General features: G+C 33.1%; 1 protein-coding gene across 1 annotated transcript in view; it reads left to right on the top strand.

Annotated features, from left to right (window-relative positions):
- The window catches only part of fhod3a (formin homology 2 domain containing 3a), a 64,334-nt gene that overhangs the window by 26,888 nt on the left and 12,005 nt on the right, over window positions 1-25,441 (top strand). The window contains 15 exon segments of the mRNA XM_048203415.1: window positions 6,422-6,489; window positions 6,577-6,682; window positions 8,024-8,118; window positions 8,203-8,314; window positions 10,875-10,969; window positions 11,171-11,314; window positions 11,394-11,608; window positions 18,206-18,259; window positions 18,388-18,522; window positions 18,603-18,653; window positions 21,071-21,261; window positions 22,545-22,874; window positions 23,886-24,491; window positions 24,494-24,741; window positions 24,925-25,083. Coding sequence (XP_048059372.1) covers window positions 6,422-6,489; window positions 6,577-6,682; window positions 8,024-8,118; window positions 8,203-8,314; window positions 10,875-10,969; window positions 11,171-11,314; window positions 11,394-11,608; window positions 18,206-18,259; window positions 18,388-18,522; window positions 18,603-18,653; window positions 21,071-21,261; window positions 22,545-22,874; window positions 23,886-24,491; window positions 24,494-24,741; window positions 24,925-25,083 — 2,609 coding nt within the window.

Here is a 25,441-nt window from a genome sequence, read left to right as displayed (position 1 = left end):
TTTGGTTACAGTGTTGTGGGTGATTGCTAGGGTGTTGCTACATAGTTGTAAGGGTTTTCAGAGTGTTTTTTAATGCATTGCTATTTGGTTATTAGAGTGTTGTGGGTGGTTGCTAGGGTGTTGCTATGTGGATGTTAAAGGTTTCAGCGTGTTTTTCTGCATTGCTATTTGGTTAGAGTGTTGTGGGTGGTTGCTAGGGTGTTGCTATCTAGTTGTAAGGGTTTTCAGAGTGGTTTTTAATGCATTTCTATTTGGTTAGAGTATTGTGGGTGGTTGCTAGGGTGTTGCTATGTGGATGTTAAAGGTTTCAGCGTGTTTTTCTGCATTGCTATTTGGTTAGAGTGTTGTGGGTAATTGCTAGGGTGTTGCAATGTAGTTGTAAGGGTTTTCAGAGTGGTTTTTAATGCATTGCTATTTAGTTAGAGTGTTGTGGGTGGTTGCTAGGGTGTTGCTATGTAGTTGTAAGGGTTTTCAGAGTGGTTTTTAATGCATTGCTATTTAGTTAGAGTGTTGTGGGTGGTTGCTAGGGTGTTGCTATGTGGATGTTAAAGGTTTTACAGTGTTTTTCTGCATTGCTATTTGGTTAGAGTGTTGTGGGTGGTTGCTAGGGTGTTGCTATGTGGATGTTAAAGGTTTCAGCGTGTTTTTCTGCATTGCTATTTGGTTAGAGTGTTGTGGGTGGTTGATAGGGTCTTGCTATGTAGATGTAAGGGTTTTCAGAGTGGCTTTTAATGCATTGCTCTTTAGTTAGATTGTTGTGGGTGGTTGCTAGGGTGTCGCTATGTGGATGTTAAAGGTTTCAGAGTATTTTTACAGCATTGCTATTCCATTGCTAAGGTGTTATAGGTGCTATCTAGCTGTTTTGTTACTAGTCCAAGTATAAAGAGAGTTAAAATATTTCTCAGGTCACTCCTTCAGTGCTCATCTGTGGGATTTTTCACCTGATAACATTTTTTTCAATGCAAGACACGCAGTCATGTACAGTCTCAGCTCCTGCTCACTTGGACTCATAAACTGTACAAGTCTGTCCACTATTTTTAGACTGTTTGGTCTTTTCTCTGTTTGCAGCCTCTCGTCAGCGGCTCCTCTGGGTTCATTCTATAATTTCAGATTCTTTTTTTGTTCTGGAGCGTTTCATCGTGAGCACCGTGAGTAAGCAGAGCCCAGCAGAGCCAGTGAAAGTTCACAGCAATGTTTCAGGTCAGCCAGACTAAATGAGAGTCTGTCCTCTGCCTGTCAAACCACATGTGAGCCGCCCGCTGAGCCGTGACCTGCTTCAGACTTCTAACACCATAGTACAGTCATGATGATAACAGTATGAGACGCTCATGATATGCTTTCAATTCAGAGCACCCTAGCAACCACCCAAAAATACCCTAGAAACCCCCTAGCAGGCACTTCTGGAGCCACACAGCATTGATATACTGTGAACATGAGACTGTGCTGCTGGTCGTTAGTCGTGACCTCTGTGACCCTGTCTGACGGACAGCAGCTGCATACGAGGTCAGAGGTCACTAAACCTCAGCTTGCTGAAGACCTTCTGTAATAAGAGTTACAGTACTGGATGTATTGAACAGCGCCTTGAGTGTGATTTGATTTTAAAAATTAAAATAATAATTTATAATAATAACAATAATAATAATAATTTATTTAAATTTATAAAGCACTATAAGATTGCAATAAGCATTTATTAATTGAAATTACTTATTTTATTGTTATATTTTATTATTAATAAAGTTTTTAGGTTACTAGTTTTATTTTTATTATTACTTCAATTCAAAAAGCATTTTAAGATTTACAATGATAAGCACCTTATAAATTGAAATAGTTATTAATTATTATTATTCGTTTTTATTATTAATAAAATAAAAATGTAGAAGTTTTTCTTTTATTTTTATTATTCAATAATAGTTATTAATTTTATTTTTATTATTTTTTAATTTATAAAGTGCTTTAAGATTTGCAATGCAAAGTGTTTTATAAATTGAAATATTAATAATAATTTATTATAAAAACAACAATAATAACAATTTCTAATAATAAAAATAATAACTAAATTTATTATTTAGTATTTATTTTATTATTATTTTTTAATAATGTTTTTTTTTTCCAATTTATAAAGCATTTAAGATTTGCAATGATAAGCACTTTATAAATTGAAATTGTTTTATATTATAATTTTTATTATTATTATTAATATTAAAGGTTTTTATTATTAATACAATAAAAATTTAGACTTTATTGTATTATTTTTATTATTCAATAATAATAATAATTTTTTATTTTTATAATTTTTTCCAATTTATAAAGCACTTTAAAATTTGCAATGCAAAGTGTTTTATAAATTAAAACAAAAATAATTTATTAAAATAACAACAACAATAATCATTTGTAATAATAAAAATATAACTTTAACATTTTTATTTTATTATTTTTATTTTTCAATTTATAAAGCATGTAATATTTGCAATGATAAAAGGATATAAACTGAATTAATAATTATTATTGTTGTAAATCTGCTAAATGATTTCTTTTTTTTTTTCAGATTGTTAAAGTAAAGAAATGTTTTGAGTGTTTGTGTCTGAATGGACTGGTCTCTGTTTGTGTGTCCAGATTACTCTGCTGAGATTATTGACCGCGGGGGTCACACATAATCTGATTTGGATCTGGACAGAGACCTGCTGGATTACACACGTAGAAACACACAGGAAGGACAGCGAAACACACACGATCATGTAGTGAACACACACGTGGAGTATGAATGCAGCTGTCATGCGGCGGGGACAGTGACGGTCAGTCAGACGCAGCAGGGCTTTAATTACAGACGCTCTGTACAGAAGGAAAGCTGAGGTTTAATGGCTCTCTGCAGGAAGTGGGTCTGTTAGAGACAGGAAACAGTGTGAAACTACAGTTCAGCTGAAGCTGGTCAGTGTCAGGTCAGTCAGCCGTCCATCACAAACATTATAAAAGATCAGAAAAACACAAAGAGGAGGATTTATTGGTGATACAAGATAAAAAATGAACTGAAAAGAAATGCAGAAAAATAAATACATATACACTGTTAAAATATAATAATATATTATAATAAATAAAATATAATGTAAAAAATATAATATAAAATAATGTAATATAAAAATATATAATATAAAATGTAATAATATATAATATAATATAAATATAATATAAAATATTATATTTTATTTATTATATAAATAAATAAAATATAATGTCGTAGTACAGTATGACAGTGTATTATTTATATACTGTTATTTAATATATAATTATACTAATGCTATACTAAATATACTAATAAATATTAATCAGTACTAAATATATTGATACTAATGTAAAATTGATTTTGATAATATAATGTAAAAATATAATATAAAATAATGTAATATAAAAAATATATAATATAAAAAGTAATAATATATAATATAATATAAATATAATATAAAATATTATATTTTATTTATTATATAAATAAATAAAATATAATGTCGTAGTACAGTATGACAGCGTATTATTTATATACTGTTATTTAATATATAATTATACTAATGCTAAACTAAATATACTAATAAATATTAAGCAGTACTGAATATATTGATACTAATGTAAAATTGATTTTGATAATATAATGTAAAAAATATAATATAATATAAACTAATAATATAAAAATATACGGAAGAGGATTAGGGCCAAACAATAATAAAAAAATAAAACCATCTCGAGATTAAAGTTGTTAAATTTCGAGAAAAAACTCGTTCAATTTCGAGAAAAAAGTCGAAATAAAATGTTGAGAATGAAGTCATTAAATTACGAGAAAACATTTTATCTCGACTTTTTTCTTGAAATTTAACGAGTTTTTTCTCGTAATTTAATGAGTTTATTCTCAACATTTTATCTCGACTTTTTTCTCGAAATTTAACGTCATTTTTCTCATAATTTAACGAATTTGTTCTCGTAATTTAACGAATTTTTCTCGTAATTTAATGACTTTATTCTCAACATTTTATCTCGACCTTTTTCTCGAAATTTAACGAGTTTTTTCTCGCAATATAACGAGTTTATTCTCAACATTTTATTTCGACTTTTTTCTCGAAATTTAATGAGTTTTTTCTCGTAATATAACGAGTTTATTCTCAACATTTTATTTCAACTTTTTTCTCGAAATTTAACGATTTTTTTCTCATAATATAACGAGTTTATTCTCAACATTTTATTTCGACTTTTTTCTCGAAATTTAACGTCATTTTTCTCATAATTTAACGAATTTGTTCTCGTAATTTAACGAATTTTTCTCGTAATTTAATGACTTTATTCTCAACATTTTATCTCGACCTTTTTCTCGAAATTTTACGAGTTTTTTCTCGTAATATAACGAGTTTATTCTCAACATTTTATTTCGACTTTTTTCTCGAAATTTAACGAGTTTTTTCTCATAATATAGCGAGTTTATTCTCAACATTTTATTTCGACTTTTTTCTCGAAATTTAACGATTTTTTTCTCATAATATAACGAGTTTATTCTCAACATTTTATTTCGACTTTTTTCTCGAAATTTAACGAGTTTTTTCTCGTAATATAACGAGTTTATTCACAACATTTTATTTCGACTTTTTTCTCAAAATTTAATGAGTTTTTTCTCGTAATAATGAGTTTATTCTCAACATTTTATTTCGACTTTTTTCTCGAAATTTAACGATTTTTTTCTCATAATATAACGAGTTTATTCTCAACATTTTATTTCGACTTTTTTCTCGAAATTTAACGAGTTTTTTCTCGTAATATAACGAGTTTATTCTCAACATTTTATCTCGACCTTTTTCTCGAAATTTAATGAGTTTTTTCTCGTAATAATGACTTTATTCTCAACATTTTATTTCGACTTTTTTCTCGAAATTTAACGAGTTTTTTCTCGTAATATAACGAGTTTATTCTCAACATTTTATCTCGACCTTTTTCTCGAAATTTAATGAGTTTTTTCTCGTAATAATGACTTTATTCTCAACATTTTATTTCGACTTTTTTCTCAAAATTTAACGAGTTTTTTCTCGTAATATAATGAGTTTATTCACAACATTTTATTTCGACTTTTTTCTCAAAATTTAATGAGTTTTTTCTCATAATATAACGAGTTTATTCTCAACATTTTATTTCGACTTTTTTCTCGAAATTTAACGAGTTTTTTCTCATAATATAACGAGTTTATTCCCAACATTTTATTTCGACTTTTTTCTCGAAATTTTACAACTTTAATTTCGAGATGGTTTTATTTTTTTATTATTGCTTGGCCCTAATCCTCTTCCGTAAAAAAAATATACTCATAATTTAAAATAAAAATATACTAATAATATAATAAAATACACTATTACTATTTTTGAATTCACTTTTTTATTTTCAGTTTTCTTTTTAATTTTAGTTTGTGTTTTAGTAATTTTGTTATGTGCTTTGGTCATTTTTATTACTTTTTAAATATTTCTATTTAGCTTTTTATTTTAGTTTTAGTTATTTTAGTAATTCAACTTATTGATTCACTAAAACTTTATTTCAGCAACATTTCAAATTTTCGTTTATTTCGTAAAGTTTATATATATATATATATATATATATATATATATATATATATATATACTTATTTACTTATTTATTTTATTTTATTTTATTTATTTTAATTCACAATTTTAGTTTCAGTTAAAAAGAAACCTGTGCCTCCTTTTCCATTAATTATGTCAAACAATATCATGTGATTACAGTATGGAAATATTTGGCAGGTCGTTGTGTGTGTGTGTGTGTGTGTGTGTGTGTGTGTGTGTGTGTGTGTGTGTGTGTGTGTGTTTAAGCTGAACTATATTTGAGCTCGTATTGAACGTGTGTGTTATTGATGAAAGCAGCAGTGTGACGGACGGAAGTCAATCATCAGGTTAATAACGAGTGTATGAACTCATCATCATGTTCTCAGGATTAATGAGCAGATGTTGGCGATCGATCGGTGGATTGATCAGTGTTGGGCCTGTGGGAAGGTGATCAGGACACTGAACTCATCCAGATCCGACTCAACCCGTTTGTGACCTCAGACTCACTCAGTTTTCTTCTTCTCTCTCGGCTGCAGTTCTTTCTTCTCTTTTATAGATCATCTGAAGAGATTCACGGTCTGAAAACGTTTAGTTTTTCAGCACGAGTGACTTTAATTAGCGTCTGACTGATGTGCCGTCACTCCTCGTGTTTTCGTCCAGCGTTATTTTTCCGCAGCTCATCCCACATTAAGGCCGTGTGAATCAAAGATCAGAAGATCTGAATAATGATGGATGTTTATTCTGAGGGGTTTCGTTCTTCTGGCATCTTCATCAGAACATTCCAGCAGTTCCTGTTGTGTTTCCATGACATACAGACCCTGAAACTCTCTCTCTCCCTCCAGAGAAGCTGTATAACTCAAATGGCCGTGACCTGAGGAGGGCGCTGTTTTCCCTCAAGCAGATATTCCAGGTAAAAACACGTCTTTTTTAAATAAATCTACAGGTAAGAGCATTGACTGGCATGTGACTGTGTGTGTGTGTGTGTGTGTGTGTGCAGGACGATAAGGACCTGGTGCATGAGTTCGTGATGGCTGAAGGTCTCACGTGTTTGATCAAGGTCGGCGCTGAAGCGGATCAGAACTACCAGAACTACATCCTCAGAGGTTCGGCAGAGTGAAACTGTATTTTCAGAACAGAATCAGTCATTTATTTGCATACTCTAAACTTTTTTCTCTGAAATGATAATGTTACTTAATGTTCATATTCTGATCCTTATTGTTCAGCTGATACTTTTTGTGCTACTGTACCTTTAAGACTTCCTTATGCAAATGACTGGCTAACATCTTTGCATGCAAAATGAGTGATATTGTAAGTTTAAATGGCCTGAATGGGTTTAGATATAAAAAGATCTGTGTGTGTGTTTATAGAAAATCATAATTTATATCATCTTAATATCTTCAATGCATTATTGTTGAATTTAGCAGATATGAACACAAATAACAGATTTCTCGCTCATTTTAACTTCTGAGAGTCACAGAAATATGAAGTATTTGATGTTTTGTAGATGATAATTGTCTGTTATTGTATTTTCATCACTATATGGCGTTTTCTGACCACAGCTTTTGTGTTTGAGGAAGAACAGCGCCATCTTTTGGTTGCCATTTTTATTGTCAGAAAACAAGTTTGTTTACTCACTTTATACACTTTTTTTGTAATAAACTGTCTTTAATATTATTTGATAAATGTTTCTTGCTATAAATGGAATAAAAAAATAAAATAATAAAAAATAATTGCTAATAAATGGAATAAAACAGGTAATTGTGAGTTTATATCTTACAACTCTAAGAATAAAAGGCCAGAATTATCAGATATAAACTTGCAATTCTGACTTTTTTCTGACAATTTACATTTTTTATCTCTTTTGTATCTCTTATATCACTTTCAGTTATAAACTGCTAGTGATGAAGTCCAAATTTTGATCAGAATTGTGAGATATAAAGTTGCAATTACCATTTTTATTTTTTATTTTACAGTGGAAACAAGCTTACATAAATTATTTTTAATAATATATAAATAATAATTATTAATAAATAAATAAATTATTAATAAACATAAATTATTTTATTTTATTTTATTTTATTTTATTTTATTTTACATCCAGGGGAAGTTTCAGTACTTTAAAGACTCTAATTATTTAAATATAAGCTGTTGTTTTTTTGTTTTGTTTGTTTGTTTGTTTGTTTGTTTGTTTGTTTTTACCAAAGATTAAATTAAATGTACGTGAGTTTTAAAAATCCTTCTCCAGTAGTTACAAATGACTGTGATTGGTCCGTCCAAAGCAGTGCTGAGAAAGGTAACATGTATCACATGACGGCGTCTTCAACAGACATTAAAATACAAACAAACATTGAAGAGTGTCTGAAAAATCTGTTATATCTGACCAATCAGAGACTGTCCATGCTGCTGAGCCCCACCCACTAATTACCATCTCTCTCTCTCTCTAGCGCTCGGTCAGATCATGCTGTATGTGGACGGGATGAATGGGGTCATAGGTCACCCCGAGACCATCGAGTGGCTCTACCTGCTCATCGGCTCAAAGGTAACCTGCTCTTCTGCTGTAGATCAGTGATGATGATGATGATGATGATGATGATGATCAGAACGAGAGTGTTTGTCGGTTCAGTTTCGTCTGGTGGTGAAGACGTGTCTGAAGCTGCTGCTGGTGTTTGTGGAGTATTCAGAGTCCAACGCTGCGCTGCTCATCCAGGCCATCAGCGCGGTGGACACTCAGAGAGGTGTGTGAGAGAGGTCACATGGTACCACACGGTCTCTGCACATGACCTGAGCGAAATATAAGAGCAAACTACACAGGAGTACTGTATCCCACAATGCAATGCAAATAATATCAGTAGGAACCATTGAAAACATGTCTAATGAAAATAAGGCCCCGTCCACACGAACATGGGTATTTTCAAAACTGCAGCTTTTTCTCTGCGGTTTATCCGTTCGTCCACACGCAAACTCATTATCCGGTCACTGAAACCAAACCTTTTTGATAACGTCATGTAGGCAGTGAAACCGGAGATTTTGTTTTGTGACGTTGGACCCACAACCGGTAATAACCTTTTTTCCAGGCTTCTGATTGGCCAACATGGCTTTACGGTTAATGTTATATCACCACCTGTTGGTTTGCTCTTGACAGCGCTTCAGTGCGTTTTCATGTGGACACATTTTTTTTTTAAATTAATTATAAAAATACCCGTGTACGTGTGGACTAGGCTTAAGTCAACATTATTTTAATTAAGCATTTTCTCCTCAAATTCACTGTAATTCTGAAATTCTCATTACTGGAATTATTTTTCGGATTTATTTTTGCATTTTGTAATTATTTTAAAATATTATTAACAATGATTAACTTATTTTTCATTTAAATTAGCCACACCAAATACTACCATGATGTATGAATTCTTTAAATAATAAATGAACAATTAATAAATAATTAAAATTAAAAGTTAATTACGAATGGTTTATAATTGATTTATAATTATAAAGTAATACTTATTTATAAATAATAATTAAGAATTATTAATCATTTTAAAGCCATGCAAAATACTACCATAATTATGGAAGAGGATTAGGGCCAAGCTATAATAAAAAAATAAAACTATCTCGAGATTAAAGTTGTTAAATTTCGAGAAAAAACTCGTAAAATTTCGAGAAAAAAGTCGAGATAAAATGTTGAGAATAAAGTCATTAAATGACAAGAAAAAAGTCGTTAAATTACGAGAACAAACTCGTTAAATTTTGAGAAAAAAGTTGAAATAAAATGTTGAGAATAAAGTCATTAAATTACGAGAATAAACTCATTAAATTATGAGAAAAAAGTCGTTAAATTACGAGAATAAATTAGTTAAATTACGAGAACAAACTCGTTAAATTTTGAGAAAAAAGTCTAAATAAAATGTTGAGAATAAAGTCATTAAATTACGAGAATAAAGTCATTAAATTACGAGAAAAAAGTCGTTAAATTACAAGAACAAATTCGTTAAATTACGAGAATAAATTTGTTAAATTACGAGAACAAACTCGTTAAATTTTGAGAAAAAAGTCTAAATAAAATGTTGAGAATAAAGTCATTAAATTACGAGAATAAACTCATTAAATTACAAGAAAAAAGTCGTTAAATTACAAGAATAAATTCGTTAAATTGCTAGAATAAATTCGTTAAATTACGAGAACAAACTCGTTAAATTTTGAGAAAAAAGTCGAGATAAAATGTTGAGAATAAAGTCATTAAATTACGAGAATAAACTCATTAAATTACGAGAAAAAGTTGTTAAATTACAAGAACAAATTCGTTAAATTACGAGAATAAATTCGTTAAATTACGAGAACAAACTTTTTAAATTTTGAGAAAAAAGTCGAGATAAAATGTTGAGAATAAACTCATTAAATTACGAGAATAAACTCATTAAATTACGAGAAAAAAGTTGTTAAATTACAAGAACAAATTCATTAAATTACGAGAACAAACTCGTTAAATTTTGAGAAAAAAGTCGAGATAAAATTTTGAAAATAAACTCATTAAATTACGAGAATAAACTCATTAAATTACGAGAAAAAAAGATGTTAAATTACAAGAACAAATTCGTTAAATTACGAGAATAAATTCGTTAAATTACGAGAACAAACTCGAAAAAATTCGTTAATTTAATGACTTTATTCTCAACATTTTATCTCGACTTTTTTCTTGAAATTTAACGAGTTTATTCTCAACATTTTATTTCGACTTTTTTCTTGAAATTTAACGAGTTTAAATCATCTTAATTATTATTTATAAATAAGTATTACTTTATAATTATAAATCAATTATAAACCATTCGTAATTAACTTTTAATTTTAATGATTTATTAATTGTTCATTTATTATTTAAAGAATTCATGCATCATGGTAGTATTTGGTGTGGCTAATTTAAATGAAAAATAAGTTAATCATTGTTAATAATATTTTAAAATAATTACAAAATGCAATAAATAAATAATTGTCATTTTAATAATAATAATTATTATCATTATCTTTTTTTGTGTTATAGTAATGAAGATTTTTAATTGTTTTGGAAAAATGTCACAATGCAATAATTCCTTATCCAAAATATAATTTCTTATTTATGTCTTTGATTTTGGGGTGAATTATAGTTATTGCATGTTCTTGATACGGTTAATCTTACAGTTTCTGCTTCATTTCTCACTGATGACAGCTGCACTACACCAGGTTGTGAGTTTTGAATGATTTTGCTAAATTATGAGGTGTGTGTGTGTGTGTGTGTGTGTGTGTGTGTGTGTGTGTGATGGTCAGGCTGTAAGCAGTGGTCAAACGCGATGGAGATTTTAGCGGAGAAGGACGGTGTGGACACAGAGCTGCTGGTGTATGTGATGACCCTCATCAACAAGGTAAATAAACCACATGAAACACTTTAATTTTGTGGCTTAAAATGAAAATTTGCTTCTGGTTTTCTAAAAAATTGTGGCAATATTTGCATTTTTGTGATGATTCTGCAGTGAAATTATTATTTATGCATCATTCATGGAATTTAGTTGGATGTTTGTCTAACGTTTCAGAGCGTTCAGAAATAACGTTGTTGTGTGTGTCAGACGCTGGCGGCGCTGCCCGATCAGGACTCCTTCTATGACATGGTGGATGTTCTGGAGGAGCAGGGCATGGAGAACGTGTCCCAGCGCTATCTGGGCCGCAAGGGAACCGACCTGGACCTGCTGGAGCAGCTCAACATCTATGAGGTCTGACAGCATAGTTATTAATTACTGTGATAATTACAGTTATTATACGGATTGACACGGTCCTCTGACTGACCCGCAGGCGACTCTTCGTCACGAGGACGGTGATGAGGATGGTCTGCCTCCGTCCTGCGCTCGGCGGGACAGACGGCGCTCCAGCGTCGGCCCAGGAGAGAGGCGGGGCTTGGAGAGACGCCGCAGTCGCAGGCATTCATTGGGCAGGTCAGGCCACGCCTCCCCGCTCAGCCCCGCCTCCCCACACCGCTCAAAGTTTAACGGACAGGAGATCAACGAGAGGTGAGAGACACTTCAAGACTTCAAAATTATGCAAATTATACAAAATTATGATAATTATACAAGATAAAAATTCTACAGTTGAAGATTTTACATTTCAATTAAAAAAGTTAGAATTTAGATGTTTAGGCATGATTATTTGATTTGATTTGAAAAATGAAAAACCGAAAACACATAATAATTTACACTACAGTCATTTTGGACAATACGTAATGGGTTTCATAGATCCCTACATGAGTGAGTGTTAATGTGAAAAAGTGTTTCGGATCAGTGATTTATGACGTTTCTTGTCAGTGAGGATGTTCCCTAAGAAGGGAGCTGCCTGTGTAGACAGTGGTGCAGTTCACTAGGGTTTAGAAAGTCACATGATTTCAGAGTGTGACGGGATATTCTCAATATTTCCTGATGTTTTTGCTCCAGAGCTCATGTGACTCATGAATATCTCCCCGTGATGTAAGTCTGTGTGAGTCCATCAGACGCCCCTAACAACAGCTGTTGCACAGAACATCCTGTGGGAAAATAGGGGGGATTTCAGGTTGATTGGGACACTTTTTCCTAGTCGTTTCAATGGCAGAATGTGTCCCAATCAGTCAACCTTATTTTATTCATATATTAGTTACATTAAATGTTTTATATGTATATTAGTATTATGCTTTATATACATTAGAAAAGCAGTCGATTTATTATTTAGAGACTGAAAATGTTTTGATTTTGCACTGAGCACTTTTGCTATTTTAATGGTTTCGGACCATTTTCAAAGCATACATATCAGAGTAATATGGGATAAATATTATATTCACATATATATTATTATTATTTATTATATTTTTATTTTATTTATTATCAGTATTTTATTACCAGTATTTTTATAGTATTTCATACTATATTGTTATTTTATATATTGTCAGTATTATTATATTATATTATCAGTATTATATGTTTATTATTAAAGAAAAATGGGAATTTATTATATTATATTATATTATATTACATTATATTATATTATATTATATTATATTATATTATATTATATTATATTATATTTTATTTATTACCAGTATTTTTATAGTATTTTATACTATATTGTTATTTTATATATTCTCAGTATTATTATATTATATTGTATTATGTTATATTATATTATATTATATTATATTATATTTGCATATATATTATTATTTATTATATTTTTATTTTATTTATTACCAGTATTTTTATAGTATTTTATACTATATTGTTATTTGATATATTCTCAGTATTATTATATTATATTATATTATATTATATTATATTATATTATATTATATTATATTATATTATATTATATTTGCATATATATTATTATTTATTATATTTTTATTTTATTTATTACCAGTATTTTTATAGTATTTTATACTATATTGTTATTTTATATATTCTCAGTATTATTATATTATATTATATTATATTATATTATATTATATTATATTATATTATATTATATTATATTATATTATATTATATTATATTTGCATATATATTATTATTTATTATATTTTTATTTTATTTATTACCAGTATTTTTATAGTATTTTATACTATATTGTTATTTTATATATTCTCAGTATTATTATATTATATTATATTATATTATATTATATTATATTATATTATATTATACTATATTATATTATATTATATTATATTATATTTATTTGCATATATATTATTAATTATTATATTTTTTTAATTTATGATCAGTATTTTATTACCAGTATGTTTACAGTTTTTTATACTATATTGTTATTTTATATATTCTCAGTATTATTATATTATATTATATTATATTATATTATATTATATTATATTATATTATATTATATTTGCATATATTATATTTGCATATATATTATTATTTATTATATTTTTATTTTATTTATTATCAGTATTTTATTACCAGTATTTTTATATATTTTTAAAGTTAGATGAGGGATTTTTGAACCTACGCACCAGAGTAAAATGGGAGTCTATAAATAAAGAAATTATATTAATAAATGATCTATATACTCATTACTGCAGGTTGTTTGTGGTGTTATTCGGGGCGTCTGTGGTTCAGTCTCTGAACTCTGCTGTGGTTATTATCACTAACAACACAAACTGATCACCTGTGTTCTTCACTGGACATGTGACTCATTCAGGTCACCTCAGATCAGTCTTATTTTAGTATCATTCATGGTTTTTATTAACATTTTATTTGTATTTATTATTAGCAGACGCTCTCAGACTCATTTCACGTGTGTGTTGCTCATGCTCAGCACTTTGAGCTGCTGTCGTAACCAGCCGAGTCACATGCTTTCATACTGAAGCGGCCTGCGATGATGATGATGATGATGATGTCACACACATGCACAGATGCGTTCTCCGTCTCATCGTTTCTTTCCCTCTGTTTTGTTGTGCATGATTGCTCTTTCTCTCTGTGTGTCCGGCTGCAGAGAGGAGGATGAGGAGGAAACTCCCGTCACAGAGTCGGGTGATGATGATGATGATGATGATGAGGGGGAAATTAACCCTTCTAATCACAGTATCATCAGGTATTTTAGTGCAGAGAGGGAGGTTTCCACGTGTGTTCGTTCTACAGTCAGATTTCACACCGCACAGCTTTACCTGTGAATCTTGTAATGTCCTTCACCTCTGACCTCGAGTCCTGAACCCCTTAAACTCGACCTCTGTGTCACACGGTCTCTATCACACACCGCTGGATACTAACCGATGAATACCGCTGACAAGGGAAACTCGTCCTCCACCATTAAACCCTCCTTCAGGATCCTAAACGACTCTTTAGCCTACTAAGTGCCTAATTATAAATCCTATATTTCCTGCTGATATGTGTCATTTTAATGATTTATGTCTTTTATATATCAGGTCAATTTCAGTTTCTCTATCCTTGTGTTTCAAGACCAAATATATTATATTATATTATATTATATTATATTATATTATATTATATTATTGTTTTATTTATTGCATTATTTATATATAATATTATGTATTATTTAAATAAATATATATATATTATTGTTTATTATATTATTATTTTATATACAATTAGTATTATCAGTATAATGTATTATTTACATAAATATAAATATAATATATATATAATATAATAATTATCAGTATTATATTATCATTAAATTAATAATTTACATATTATTATTTTATATATTGTCAGTAATATGTATTATTTACATACATTTATTTACATATACTATTATTATAATATTTTATAAAGTAATATATTATCAATATTATGTATTATTTACAAAAATACATACTACTGTTTATTAATTACTTTTTTATATATTATCAGTATTATGAATAATTTGCATACATTACATACATTTATTTACATAGTATTATTTTTATATTTTATAATTTCATATATTATCAATATTTTGTATTATTTACATAAATATATTTTATCATTATTTAATATATTATATTTTGTATATAATAAGTATTATGTATTATTTTCTTAAATATATATTATTTTTATTATTTATATTATAATTTTATATATTATCAGTATTATGTATTATATTACTATTTTATATATTATTTTATTTTATATATACTATTTTATTAGTATTATGAATAATTTACATACATTTATTTACCTATATATTATATTTCTTATATATTATCAGTATTACGAATAATTTACGTACATTTGTTTACATATATATTATTATATAATCAGTATTATTTACCTGATTAACCAACAGGATAACAAAAAACGCTTTTTATTAACGTGTTTGTGGTGGGGTTGGATGTGTTTTAACACTGTTTCCCGGAGCGAATATTACCAGTATAAACACTAGTCACTGTATTTTACCCATGCTGCCCGTCTTCAGCGCCGCCGACAGTAAATCAGAGCAGTGTGACAAACACACACCCGAGGAAGAGGAGGAGAGGAAGGCCACGCCCCCTCCTGACTCCGCCCAGCCGTCTCTCCTGGCCAGTCTGCTCGCACACCGCAAATCGTCCGTCAGCGTACCGGCATCCAATGAGATCAGCCCTCCGCTGCGAGGCTCCGCCCATCTGCCGTACCTGCCGCACTCGCCGTTCTTCCTCTTCTCCTACGATGTAGAGGAGGAGAAACCAGCAGAGAAGAACAGCAGGTAGAAGGCTTCAGCCACGTGTCCCATGATGCAACGGTCTATAACTACATCACCTCCTCCTGCACCTGCTCACGCGTGTCTCTGAACCCGAGTTCTGACACTTCTCACAGATTCACCAAACTCTTCCTCCTCTGCCTGATACTGTCACTTCACTGCGAAAACATGATGTTTGTGTTTCCAGTGCAAACATCTGAACATCCTGAAATCAACATTCAGTTACTGGAGAAGATATTAAGTCTTTTTTACTGAAAAATGCATCAAAATGAAGCGAGTTTGTGCTTAAAACAAGAACAAATATCTGCCAGTGGAGTCAGAAAAGCTTCAGTCTATTTTTCTGACCTCGCTCACAGATATTTGTTCTTGAGGATGTTTAGATGTTTGTGCTGGAAATCAAGAAACACTGAGGAAGAACATCATTTTTGTTGCAGTGTTCTTCTGTTTCACTTGTGAATGTGCAGTGAAACGGGTTGTGAATATCGTCCCAGCAAACAAAAACATGTTCTGAGAACGTTTTGCAAATGTTCTCATTAAGTTAAAAAAACGTTATTTCTGAATGTTCTCTGAACGTCCAGTTTTTTAAATGTTTAAAATGTTTTTTTGGTTAAGGAAACATTCCATTTCATCATTCTTCAAACATTATAGGAACGTTTCTTTTGAATGTTGTCTGAACGTTCTGAAACAATCAGTAACATTTAAAGGCACACTACGTAAGATTTTTGGATTCAAATATCCAAAAGCCACTAGAACAGTTTTATATTTTGTTGACTTGTGTACTTACATGATCCCAAATGTTTCCGAGAATGTTTAAATCCAGAAAAATAAGCAATTTTAACCAGGACTCGGAGCGTGTCTTGTTTTTAGGGCCCTATGAAATCAGTTTAATTTTTCCTAAATTCCGTTTTATTTTTTCCAAAATTCATTTTTTTCGGTTTTAATTTTTCTGGATTCTTCTTTTCTTTTCTTTTTTTTCAGTTTTTTTTTTTCTTTTTTTTACTCCATTTTAATGGTTAAATTAAATTTTAGTAATCAAAAAGCATGTCTAATCAATGGAAATAATGAAACTTATCTAATTTACCAACAATTTATTAAAACTTTAACAAAAAATTACATTTTTTAGGACCCAATGTTATATGTTTTATTCTTTCTGTTTCTGGATTCCATTTTAATGGTTTAATTACATTTTAATAATCAAAAAGCATTTCTAATGAATTGAATTCTTAAAAACAACAACATTTATTAATAAAAAAAAGTATTTTATGGATTTTTTTTTCTTCAGAAATTTTGTTCCGTATTTTCATTTTTCCGACAATCGAATAAACACATACCATTTAATTTAATGTACTGACCTGCTTTTTATTCATTCATCAAAAAATTGAAAAATTCCGTGACATTCCATGTTATACACTAAATTCCGTTTTGATGACTGGATTCTGTGATTCCGTCTACGTTTTCTGCATCGCAGAAATCATAGGACCCTACGTTTTCTTGATTTACTGCGAGTACCGTGAGTCCCGCCCCGAATCTTTTCAGAATAGGCGACCTCTAGTAGCGAAAATCTACATAGTGTGCCTTAAAAAACGTTAAATGAACGTCCAACAAAATGTTCCATCAATAATGTTTTTCAGAACATTTTTAAAGACCAGATAACTTTGAACAAACATTCTATTAAAGGTGCTCTATGTATGTATTTGACTGTACTAAAGCATAAAATACCATAGTATGTTTTTAGATATGTATTAAACATGCTCAGTTCACATACTAGTTTCTCTGAAAAGTATTGCTACATCCAGTTATTTTACTTTGAAATGTGCGTTCCGTGTCGGAATTTCTGTTTTTGTTTCAAGGCCGCACGTTGTCAATTTACCCAACAGTATTTGTCCACCCCGGGTTGCCAGTTGGTGGAAAACACATGCAGCGAATTGCAGCCGTGGAAGCCAGCAAACAAACTGGGTCAGAGGTCGCAGATTCTACCCGACCTAAAAAGCCTCAGCATCCATCTAAAAATCTCTATGAATGGGAGCATATTAAAACACAATATCAACTCATCATAAATCAATAAATCAATGAATTATCTTACAGTGTGTAAGTCTCCTCGCCTTCCAATATCAATTGAGCTCGCTCCTGTTGCGTGTCCTCAAACTGGCAACCCGCGTGAGCGTCGAGTCTGAGGAGGAGGGGCAGGGGGGAAACAGTATTTTGAATTAGGCCTGCAGTACCCATTTCAACCACTAGCTGTCATTCTTACATAGAGCACCTTTAATGTTACTGGAAGAACATTTGATCTAGATCTTTGACAGAACGTTCCCTGTTCGCTGTGGAATCATGTTGATGTTGACGCTTCAGGTGAACGGTGTCACATCAGTCGTGAAGCAGCTGAAGTCTGACAGCGATTTGCACAGCGTTTATGACCTTAAATGACTTTATCTGTCTGTGTCTCTCAGGTCATTTTCTGCTGTGAGTTCTCCATCTACACCAAACAAACAACAGAACGAACGGTGAGATCACACAAACACACTGTAGCTTCAATTATTGAAATATTATCTTAAAATCTCAAGTACATATTTTGAAATGAAATAAACAAGTGACAATGCTGAATAATAATACTCGTGTGTGTGTGTGTCAGGCCTGCTCTCGGCGGCCTCATCTCCTCCTCGTACCGGCAGCATCAGGAGTCTCTGGCCGCGGAGAGAGAGAGACGGCGTGTGGAGCGAGAGGAGCGACTGCAGAGGATCGAGAGAGAGGAGCGCAATCGACAGAGGTTCAGCTCAACACCCTCTCTCCTCACTTATACGTGCAAATGACCTGTTCTTCACTGTGTGTGTGTGTGTGTGTTTGCAGTCGGGACTATGTGTCGAACATGGAGGAGGCCAGACACGCTCGAGAGGAGAGGTGAGTTTATTCACTGAATATATTTAGGGGCCAAGCACTGAAGGTCTTCTTCCACTTAAGTCCACGTAAGAACCGCTTGTGGGAAAGTTATGAAATTTGGCACACGGATAGAGGACAGTCTGAAATGTCTCTATAGCAAATTTGGAGTCTCTAACTCAATCCCTCTAGCGCCACCAGCTGTCCAAAATTGCACTCACGTTTATGCTAATGACTTTTGAACCATAAGGCCCACACAGCAGGAGACTCCTAGGCGGATCCGCATTCAAGTCACCAAACCCGCGTGACTGTCACATTCTTTTTGGCGCCGCCCAGAGGATCAGGTCCGCCTCCGGGCGGCGCCGTAAATTCTACTGTCAATCAGTGGATCCTGAGTGGACCCATGTCGGATCCGCCGACACGCACGTGCCTTTACTGTAACCGTTGTATCAATTTGCGTAAGGTTTTAAGCGCGGATGAGGAGCGGATGCAGTGCGGAGCCACGGCGGGTCCGCGATCCGCCTTCGTTGCGGATCCGTCACTGCGAGCAAGTGGACGCCGATACAGGTCCGTTCGCGGATATGTCCGGAAGCCGCGATACCTCCGTGGCCGATCCGCCGCGGAGTTCTTTTGCTGTGTGGGGGGCTAGAAACAAAATTCTTGTTTCGAATTTTTTCCTCTGATTCCTTGACTCAAGACGATTCAATTGCACCCTATGGACGTCATTTTCTGTCATGAAAATTTCCGCCATTTTGGATTTTCCGAAAAACCTACTTTTTATAACTCCTCTTAGGCTGTTGCTCCGATTTTCACAAAGATTGAACGAGATCATCTTCAGACCATGCTGGCAAAAAGTCAAGTTTATTCGTAAAAGTGTTCTTGAATAACGCGCAAACAAATTTTACGTAGCATTTGCGAAAATAGATGCAAAGCTGTATCTCCGTAGCGCTTTATCGTATTCAGACCAAACTTGGTACATGTCATCACAAGCATGACCTGAGGCTACATGCTGCGTTTTGGCGCAGCGCCTCCTACTGGTCTGGAGATACGAAAAATGCCTATTTTTGCTTATAACTTCTGAACGCTTTGCCCTAAAATCATAAAAGTGGTGAGATTCGGGGAGGCATGCTGAGTCCAATGATATACAATTTTCCCATATCGGCCATTTTGGGCATCGGCCATTTTGAATTTTGTAGTAAAAACTATATTATATGAATGCATTAGCATATCATTACGAAACTTGTTATGGGTCATCGGCACGATGCCCTAAAGGAGCCTTAGAAGTTTCAAGCCAGTGCCACCTAGTGGTAAAATCAGATATTCACACAAATATTCCTGAATCCTTGCCGAGCAAACATGCTAGGTTTTGCCTTATGTTTTGTGCAACGTTGTGATTTAGCGTTTAAAGAACTTTCACGAATATCTTCGAAACCGATCAAGACGAAACCACCGTAGCAAAATCAGAAACATAGGTCGTTAACTATGCGCTAATGGCCAAATTTCAAAATATTGATAATAAGTGGCAAAAAAATGCAATAAAAGTCACGCATGGGTCATTTTTATGTTTTCATAAATATAAATGTTAGATATTAGATATTTTCACCAAAATCGACACACACATGTATGGGCTCACTCTGAGGACACATAAAAAATCGGTGGGATTGTGTCACTTGGTGGCGCTATAACTGAACAAAACATGAAATTGCCAATAACTACAATACAATATTATGATATAAATTGCTTTATTTTACAAATGCAGTGGTGTATCATTACGAAACTCTGTATGTGCCAAAAGTTTCAAGATAGCGCAACCTTGTGGTCAAAAGTTATAATGAATTTTTTTTTTTTAATGCTAATAGTTTTTGATTAATTTAATCATATTTTCATGAGACTGGTCTTAATAGATTCCTTGGGTCACATTGAGAACATAGATACCAGTGTTGCCACAGTTGGCCAATCTTTCTCTCCACCATTTAGATTTTCTTTGAAAACATACTTTTTCCAACTAGACTGTTTGTCTGATTTTCACCAAATTCAAGTCAGATCATCTTCAGACTGTGCCTTCGTTGTGCTTGGCCCCTTAATAGCTCCCTTAACTTATATTATTTTAGTATAATATTATTGTATTTTAAAATTATATATATGTGTGAGTGTGTGTGTGTGTGAGAGAGAGTGTGTGTGTGTGGTGACTGATGTCACATCTTGAACAGGTTTAGACTGATTTCCCTCCTCAGCCTTTTTTTAACCCACTTCTCCTCAAATCCAAACACATTTTTCCTCCTCCTCTCGCTTCCAAACACTCCCCTCCTGTTTGACCGAACACACGCAGCATGAGAATGTGTCCGAAGCTGCGACTGAGAGCATTAGCAGAGAGGAGAGGAGAGTCCGGAGTTTGCCGTGTTTCCTCAGTGTTTTCTCTGACGGATGTGTGTGTGTCTCAGGTTTAAGACGGCGGAGCGACTGGCCGCGGAGGAGTTCGAGCGAGAGCGACTGCGTTCAGCACCTCGAGGTCTCAGCCTCACTCTGAGCCCGACGGACACCTGTCAATCATCCCGCAGCGACACGCCCTCCCCTGTGACATCACAGGATGAGCAGGACACACCGGTCACGTCGTACCCGCCCTCTGAACCAGGTAAATCCACCTGACGGACACTAACTCAATCAATGAATGTCAGTGAAATGTTGTACAGATATTAAATCTTGCATGCTTCAAGCTAGATTAATTTATAATTTTAGAGCAAAAAATGTGCAGTGAATATCAATAAATACACAAATGGGTAACCGCTGACCCGTCCGTCTTGATTTAATCACTGGAAGAGAGTTTGGATTCACGTCAAGCATTAGAAGCAGGTAAATGTTTTCAGGATGTTTTCTGTCATCCAGAATCGTGGCAGAAGCTGCTGATGTGTTTCACAGTAACATGAATTTTGCACATGTGCAACACCAAATGATTTAAACATGTGCCACGCGTGACGGTTCATTCTTCTACAGTGTTTCGCTGTGAGAAACAGTCACTTTGGAGTTATTCTGTGTTGCTTTGAGTTTATATCACATTTTTATTTCAAGTAACAGTGGAAGAACGAATTATATTTTTTGTTGCACATTAACTTTTTAGTGGTGAAAGACTCATAAATATATATATATATTTATACACACACACACAGACATGTGTAATAAGGTGGCGGGTGGTGTCTGCGAGTTCGCGTGAGAGAACATGTTTGGAAAAAGCAAAGCGAAAACAACTGTTCTGAAGTCAGTGTGTCTTTGTTTAACTGGTTTAAAAGGAGTCAGTCATGAGCGCTGATATGTAACCTCTCTATCACCTCACACACACACACACACACTCACTCTGAAACACACAGTGTGTTAATTCTCAGAGGAGGTGTGTGTGTGTGTTGACACAAACAGGTGTGTTTCCTGTTCATATCCGTGACGGAGAGGCCCTTACAGCCACACAGAAACACTATATACACCACACTTACCGATCAAAAGTGTGGAATAATTATGATTTTTAAATGTTTTTAAAGTCTCTTCTGCTCCTAAAGCTGCATTTATTTGATCAAAAATACAGAAAAAATCTGAAATATTATTCCAGTGTAAATCAGCTGTTTTCTATGTGAATATGTAGTAAAGTGTAATTTATTTCTGTGATCAAAGCTGAATTTTCAGCATCATTACTCCAGTCTTCAGTGTCACATGATCCTTCAGATATCATTCTGATATTATGATTTGCTGCTTTTGAGCACTGTTTTTACTGTATTTTTGATCAAATAAATGCAGACTTGGTGAGCAGAAGAGACTTTAAAAGAAAAAAAAAAAGAAATCTTAATTATTCCGAACACTAGTGTACAGTATATACTGCAGCAGTAGTGTGTTATTCCGAACGATTTTAAGTCTCTATTACCTTCTCCACAGACACTAATGATCTAGAACCGGATGTGGAGGCGAGTCTAGAACCGGAGGAGAAGCTTACAGAACCCAGAGAAGAACCGGAAGAGGAAGTGGAGGAGATTAGTGCCGAACAGGAAGTGGGCGGGGCCGAGGAGCAGGTTGCAGAGGAAGAGGAAGAGGAGGGGTCTGAACGGGAAGCGCCGGACGGAGAGGCGGAGGACAGCGGGATCTTGAGTGATAAAGAACGACAGAACGAAGAAGTAAACGAGAAGGATAACTGCTCTGCCTCCAGCATATCTTCAGCCAGCAGCACACTAGAAAGGGAAGATCGACTCAGTGCAGGTGCAGAGACAGGTGAGACTGTTATACATTACTATATCTAAAAATAATGAGAATATTTTTATACTGATTTTATGTATAACATTATGGAAATGTGTCCTTGAAATAAAAATTGAACTGTAGGTAATAAAAATTGCTGCATCTAAAACTTTAGAGTTGATAAAAAAAAAAACTTTTTTAAAAAAAAGAATTATATAAAAAATGTCATTATATTTAATATACTGCTTTATAAACAATATGTATAATATTAAATATAATTTAAAAAATTATATTTTATTTGATTATTATTTTTTTTAAAATCTTTTAATATTCAAATAAAATATAAAAATGGTATAATATTTAATATTATAATATACTATATGTATATATTATATACTATATATTATATAATATATAATATTTAATATATATACATAACTGTATTTATATATATAAAATAATATAAAATGAAATATGAAAAAAATAAAATATTCAAATACAAATACATTTAAAAATACTAACCTATAAAAATTATTGCTGCAACTTATGCTTATCTAAAATTTACAGTTAATTAAAAATCTGAAATATTAAAATATTAAAGATATTTGAAAATGCTAAACTATAACAATTATTGCTTAAACTAAAACTGAATTAAAATTTTAAGTTCATAAAAAATATTAAATATTAAAAAAGTTAAAATAATAAATATTATTAAATGTGATACAATACATAAATATTAAAATGTATATAAATTGTTATATGTAAATTTAAAAAATGAACATGTAAATGAGCTATTTTATATATATAAATAATAAAATGCTAAATTATAATAACCATTTGACTTTTTTCACCGTTTCTACACTGATTTTGAGTAAAATGTGGCTAAATGTATTTAAACATGATAAAATGTGAGCACCGCACTCTTATTGGTTGCTGAAATCATGATCAAATTAACAGAAATATTGAATAAACGAGGGTCAGAGATGCACTCAGTCTCTGTGTCATAACTGACGTGTGTGTGATGTCCGTCTGTCGGTGTGTTTGCAGCAGGTCAGTGGCCTGTGAATGACCAGCGAAACAAGATCCTCGACAGCAAACTCTTCATGCTGGACATGCTCTACTCACAGAGCAAAAAACCCTCGGAGGAAGACGAGGAAGAAGAGGAGCTGGGCGAGGACAAAGAGCGAGACGGAAATGAGAAAGAGCAGGCTGAGGATTCGTCCGTGTCGACGCAGGACACAACGGCACAGGAAGAGAACGTCTGTACGACTGAAGGAGAAAAGAAAGTGGAGAACCAGAGCAATGTACGGGCGTTCGCCGAGCGCTTTGGAGATCTGGTAAAAGGTCTCACTTCTCCACCAATAGAAACGCAGGAACCTCCTCCACAACCTCCTCCGCCACCTCCGAAAAAGGAGTCGGACTGCATATGGGACCAGCTGATGGCGAGTCCGCGGGATCTGCGCATCGGTGACATCGACTTCACCGATCTCGGAGACGAGGATGATCAGGACGTCCTGGACTCCGGAAGTTTATTGAGCTCTGGAGATCTGCTGGCTCCGCCTCCTCCTCCACCCTGTCCATTTAACCTCCCGGCCCCGCCCCCAATGTTCGCCTGCCCTCCGCCCCCTCCCGTCTTCAGCATCCGCATGCCTCCGCCCCTCCGTGCTTCTCCAACCAGGCTCCGCCCCCTCCTCAGCAGCAGGCGGAGCAACCGCCGCTCTTCCAGAAGAAGAAGAAGACCATCAGGCTGTTCTGGAGCGAAGTCCGGCCCGCCGACTGGATCTTCCGCAACCACAAACGGAGCCAAGAGTCGCTCTGGTCCAGACTTGAACCTGTCAAACTTGACACCTCTAAACTTGAGCATCTGTTTGAGAGCAAATCCAAGGAGATGCCCGCGGCTAAGGTGAGCAGTAATAGCCCCATCACAATACATTCAAAGAAACAAATGAAGTTTTGCTCAAGTTACTTTTTTGTTACTTTGTTAAACCTTATATAACCTTATATATGATTTTCTTATTATTCACAGGTGTTTGACTCATTTGTTGAGCTGTAATATTTCAGATGATGATATTTGTGTCTTGAACAGAAAACCGCAGCAGATGGGAAGCGCCAGGAGATTATTGTTCTGGATTCCAAACGCAGCAACTCCATCAACATCGGCCTGACGGTTCTTCCGCCACCGCGCACCATCAAAACTGCCATACTGAACTTTGACGAGTATGCGCTCAACAAAGAGGGCATCGAGGTGCAGAAACTGATACGTTTGTTACATCGTACATTTTACAATGTTACAATGTAACATTTCTGAGTGAAACAGGATATTTAGAATGTTAGAATGTTACATTTCTGAGTGAAACAGAATATTTAGAATGCAACATTTCTGAGTGAAACAAGATATTTAGAATGTTAGAATGTTACATTTCTGAGTGAAAAAGAATATTTAGAATGTTACATTTCTGAGTGAAACAGAATATTTAGAATGTTACATTTCTGAGTGAAACAGAATATTTAGAATATTTAGAATGTTACATTTCTGAGTGAAACAGGATATTTAGAATGTTACATTTCTGAGTGAAACAGAATATTTAGAATGTTACATTTCT

This window comes from Megalobrama amblycephala, linkage group LG9, assembly GCF_018812025.1.
Source record: "Megalobrama amblycephala isolate DHTTF-2021 linkage group LG9, ASM1881202v1, whole genome shotgun sequence".
Lineage (NCBI taxonomy): Eukaryota > Metazoa > Chordata > Actinopteri > Cypriniformes > Xenocyprididae > Megalobrama > Megalobrama amblycephala.
This window is presented reverse-complemented; position numbering and strand designations above follow the sequence as displayed.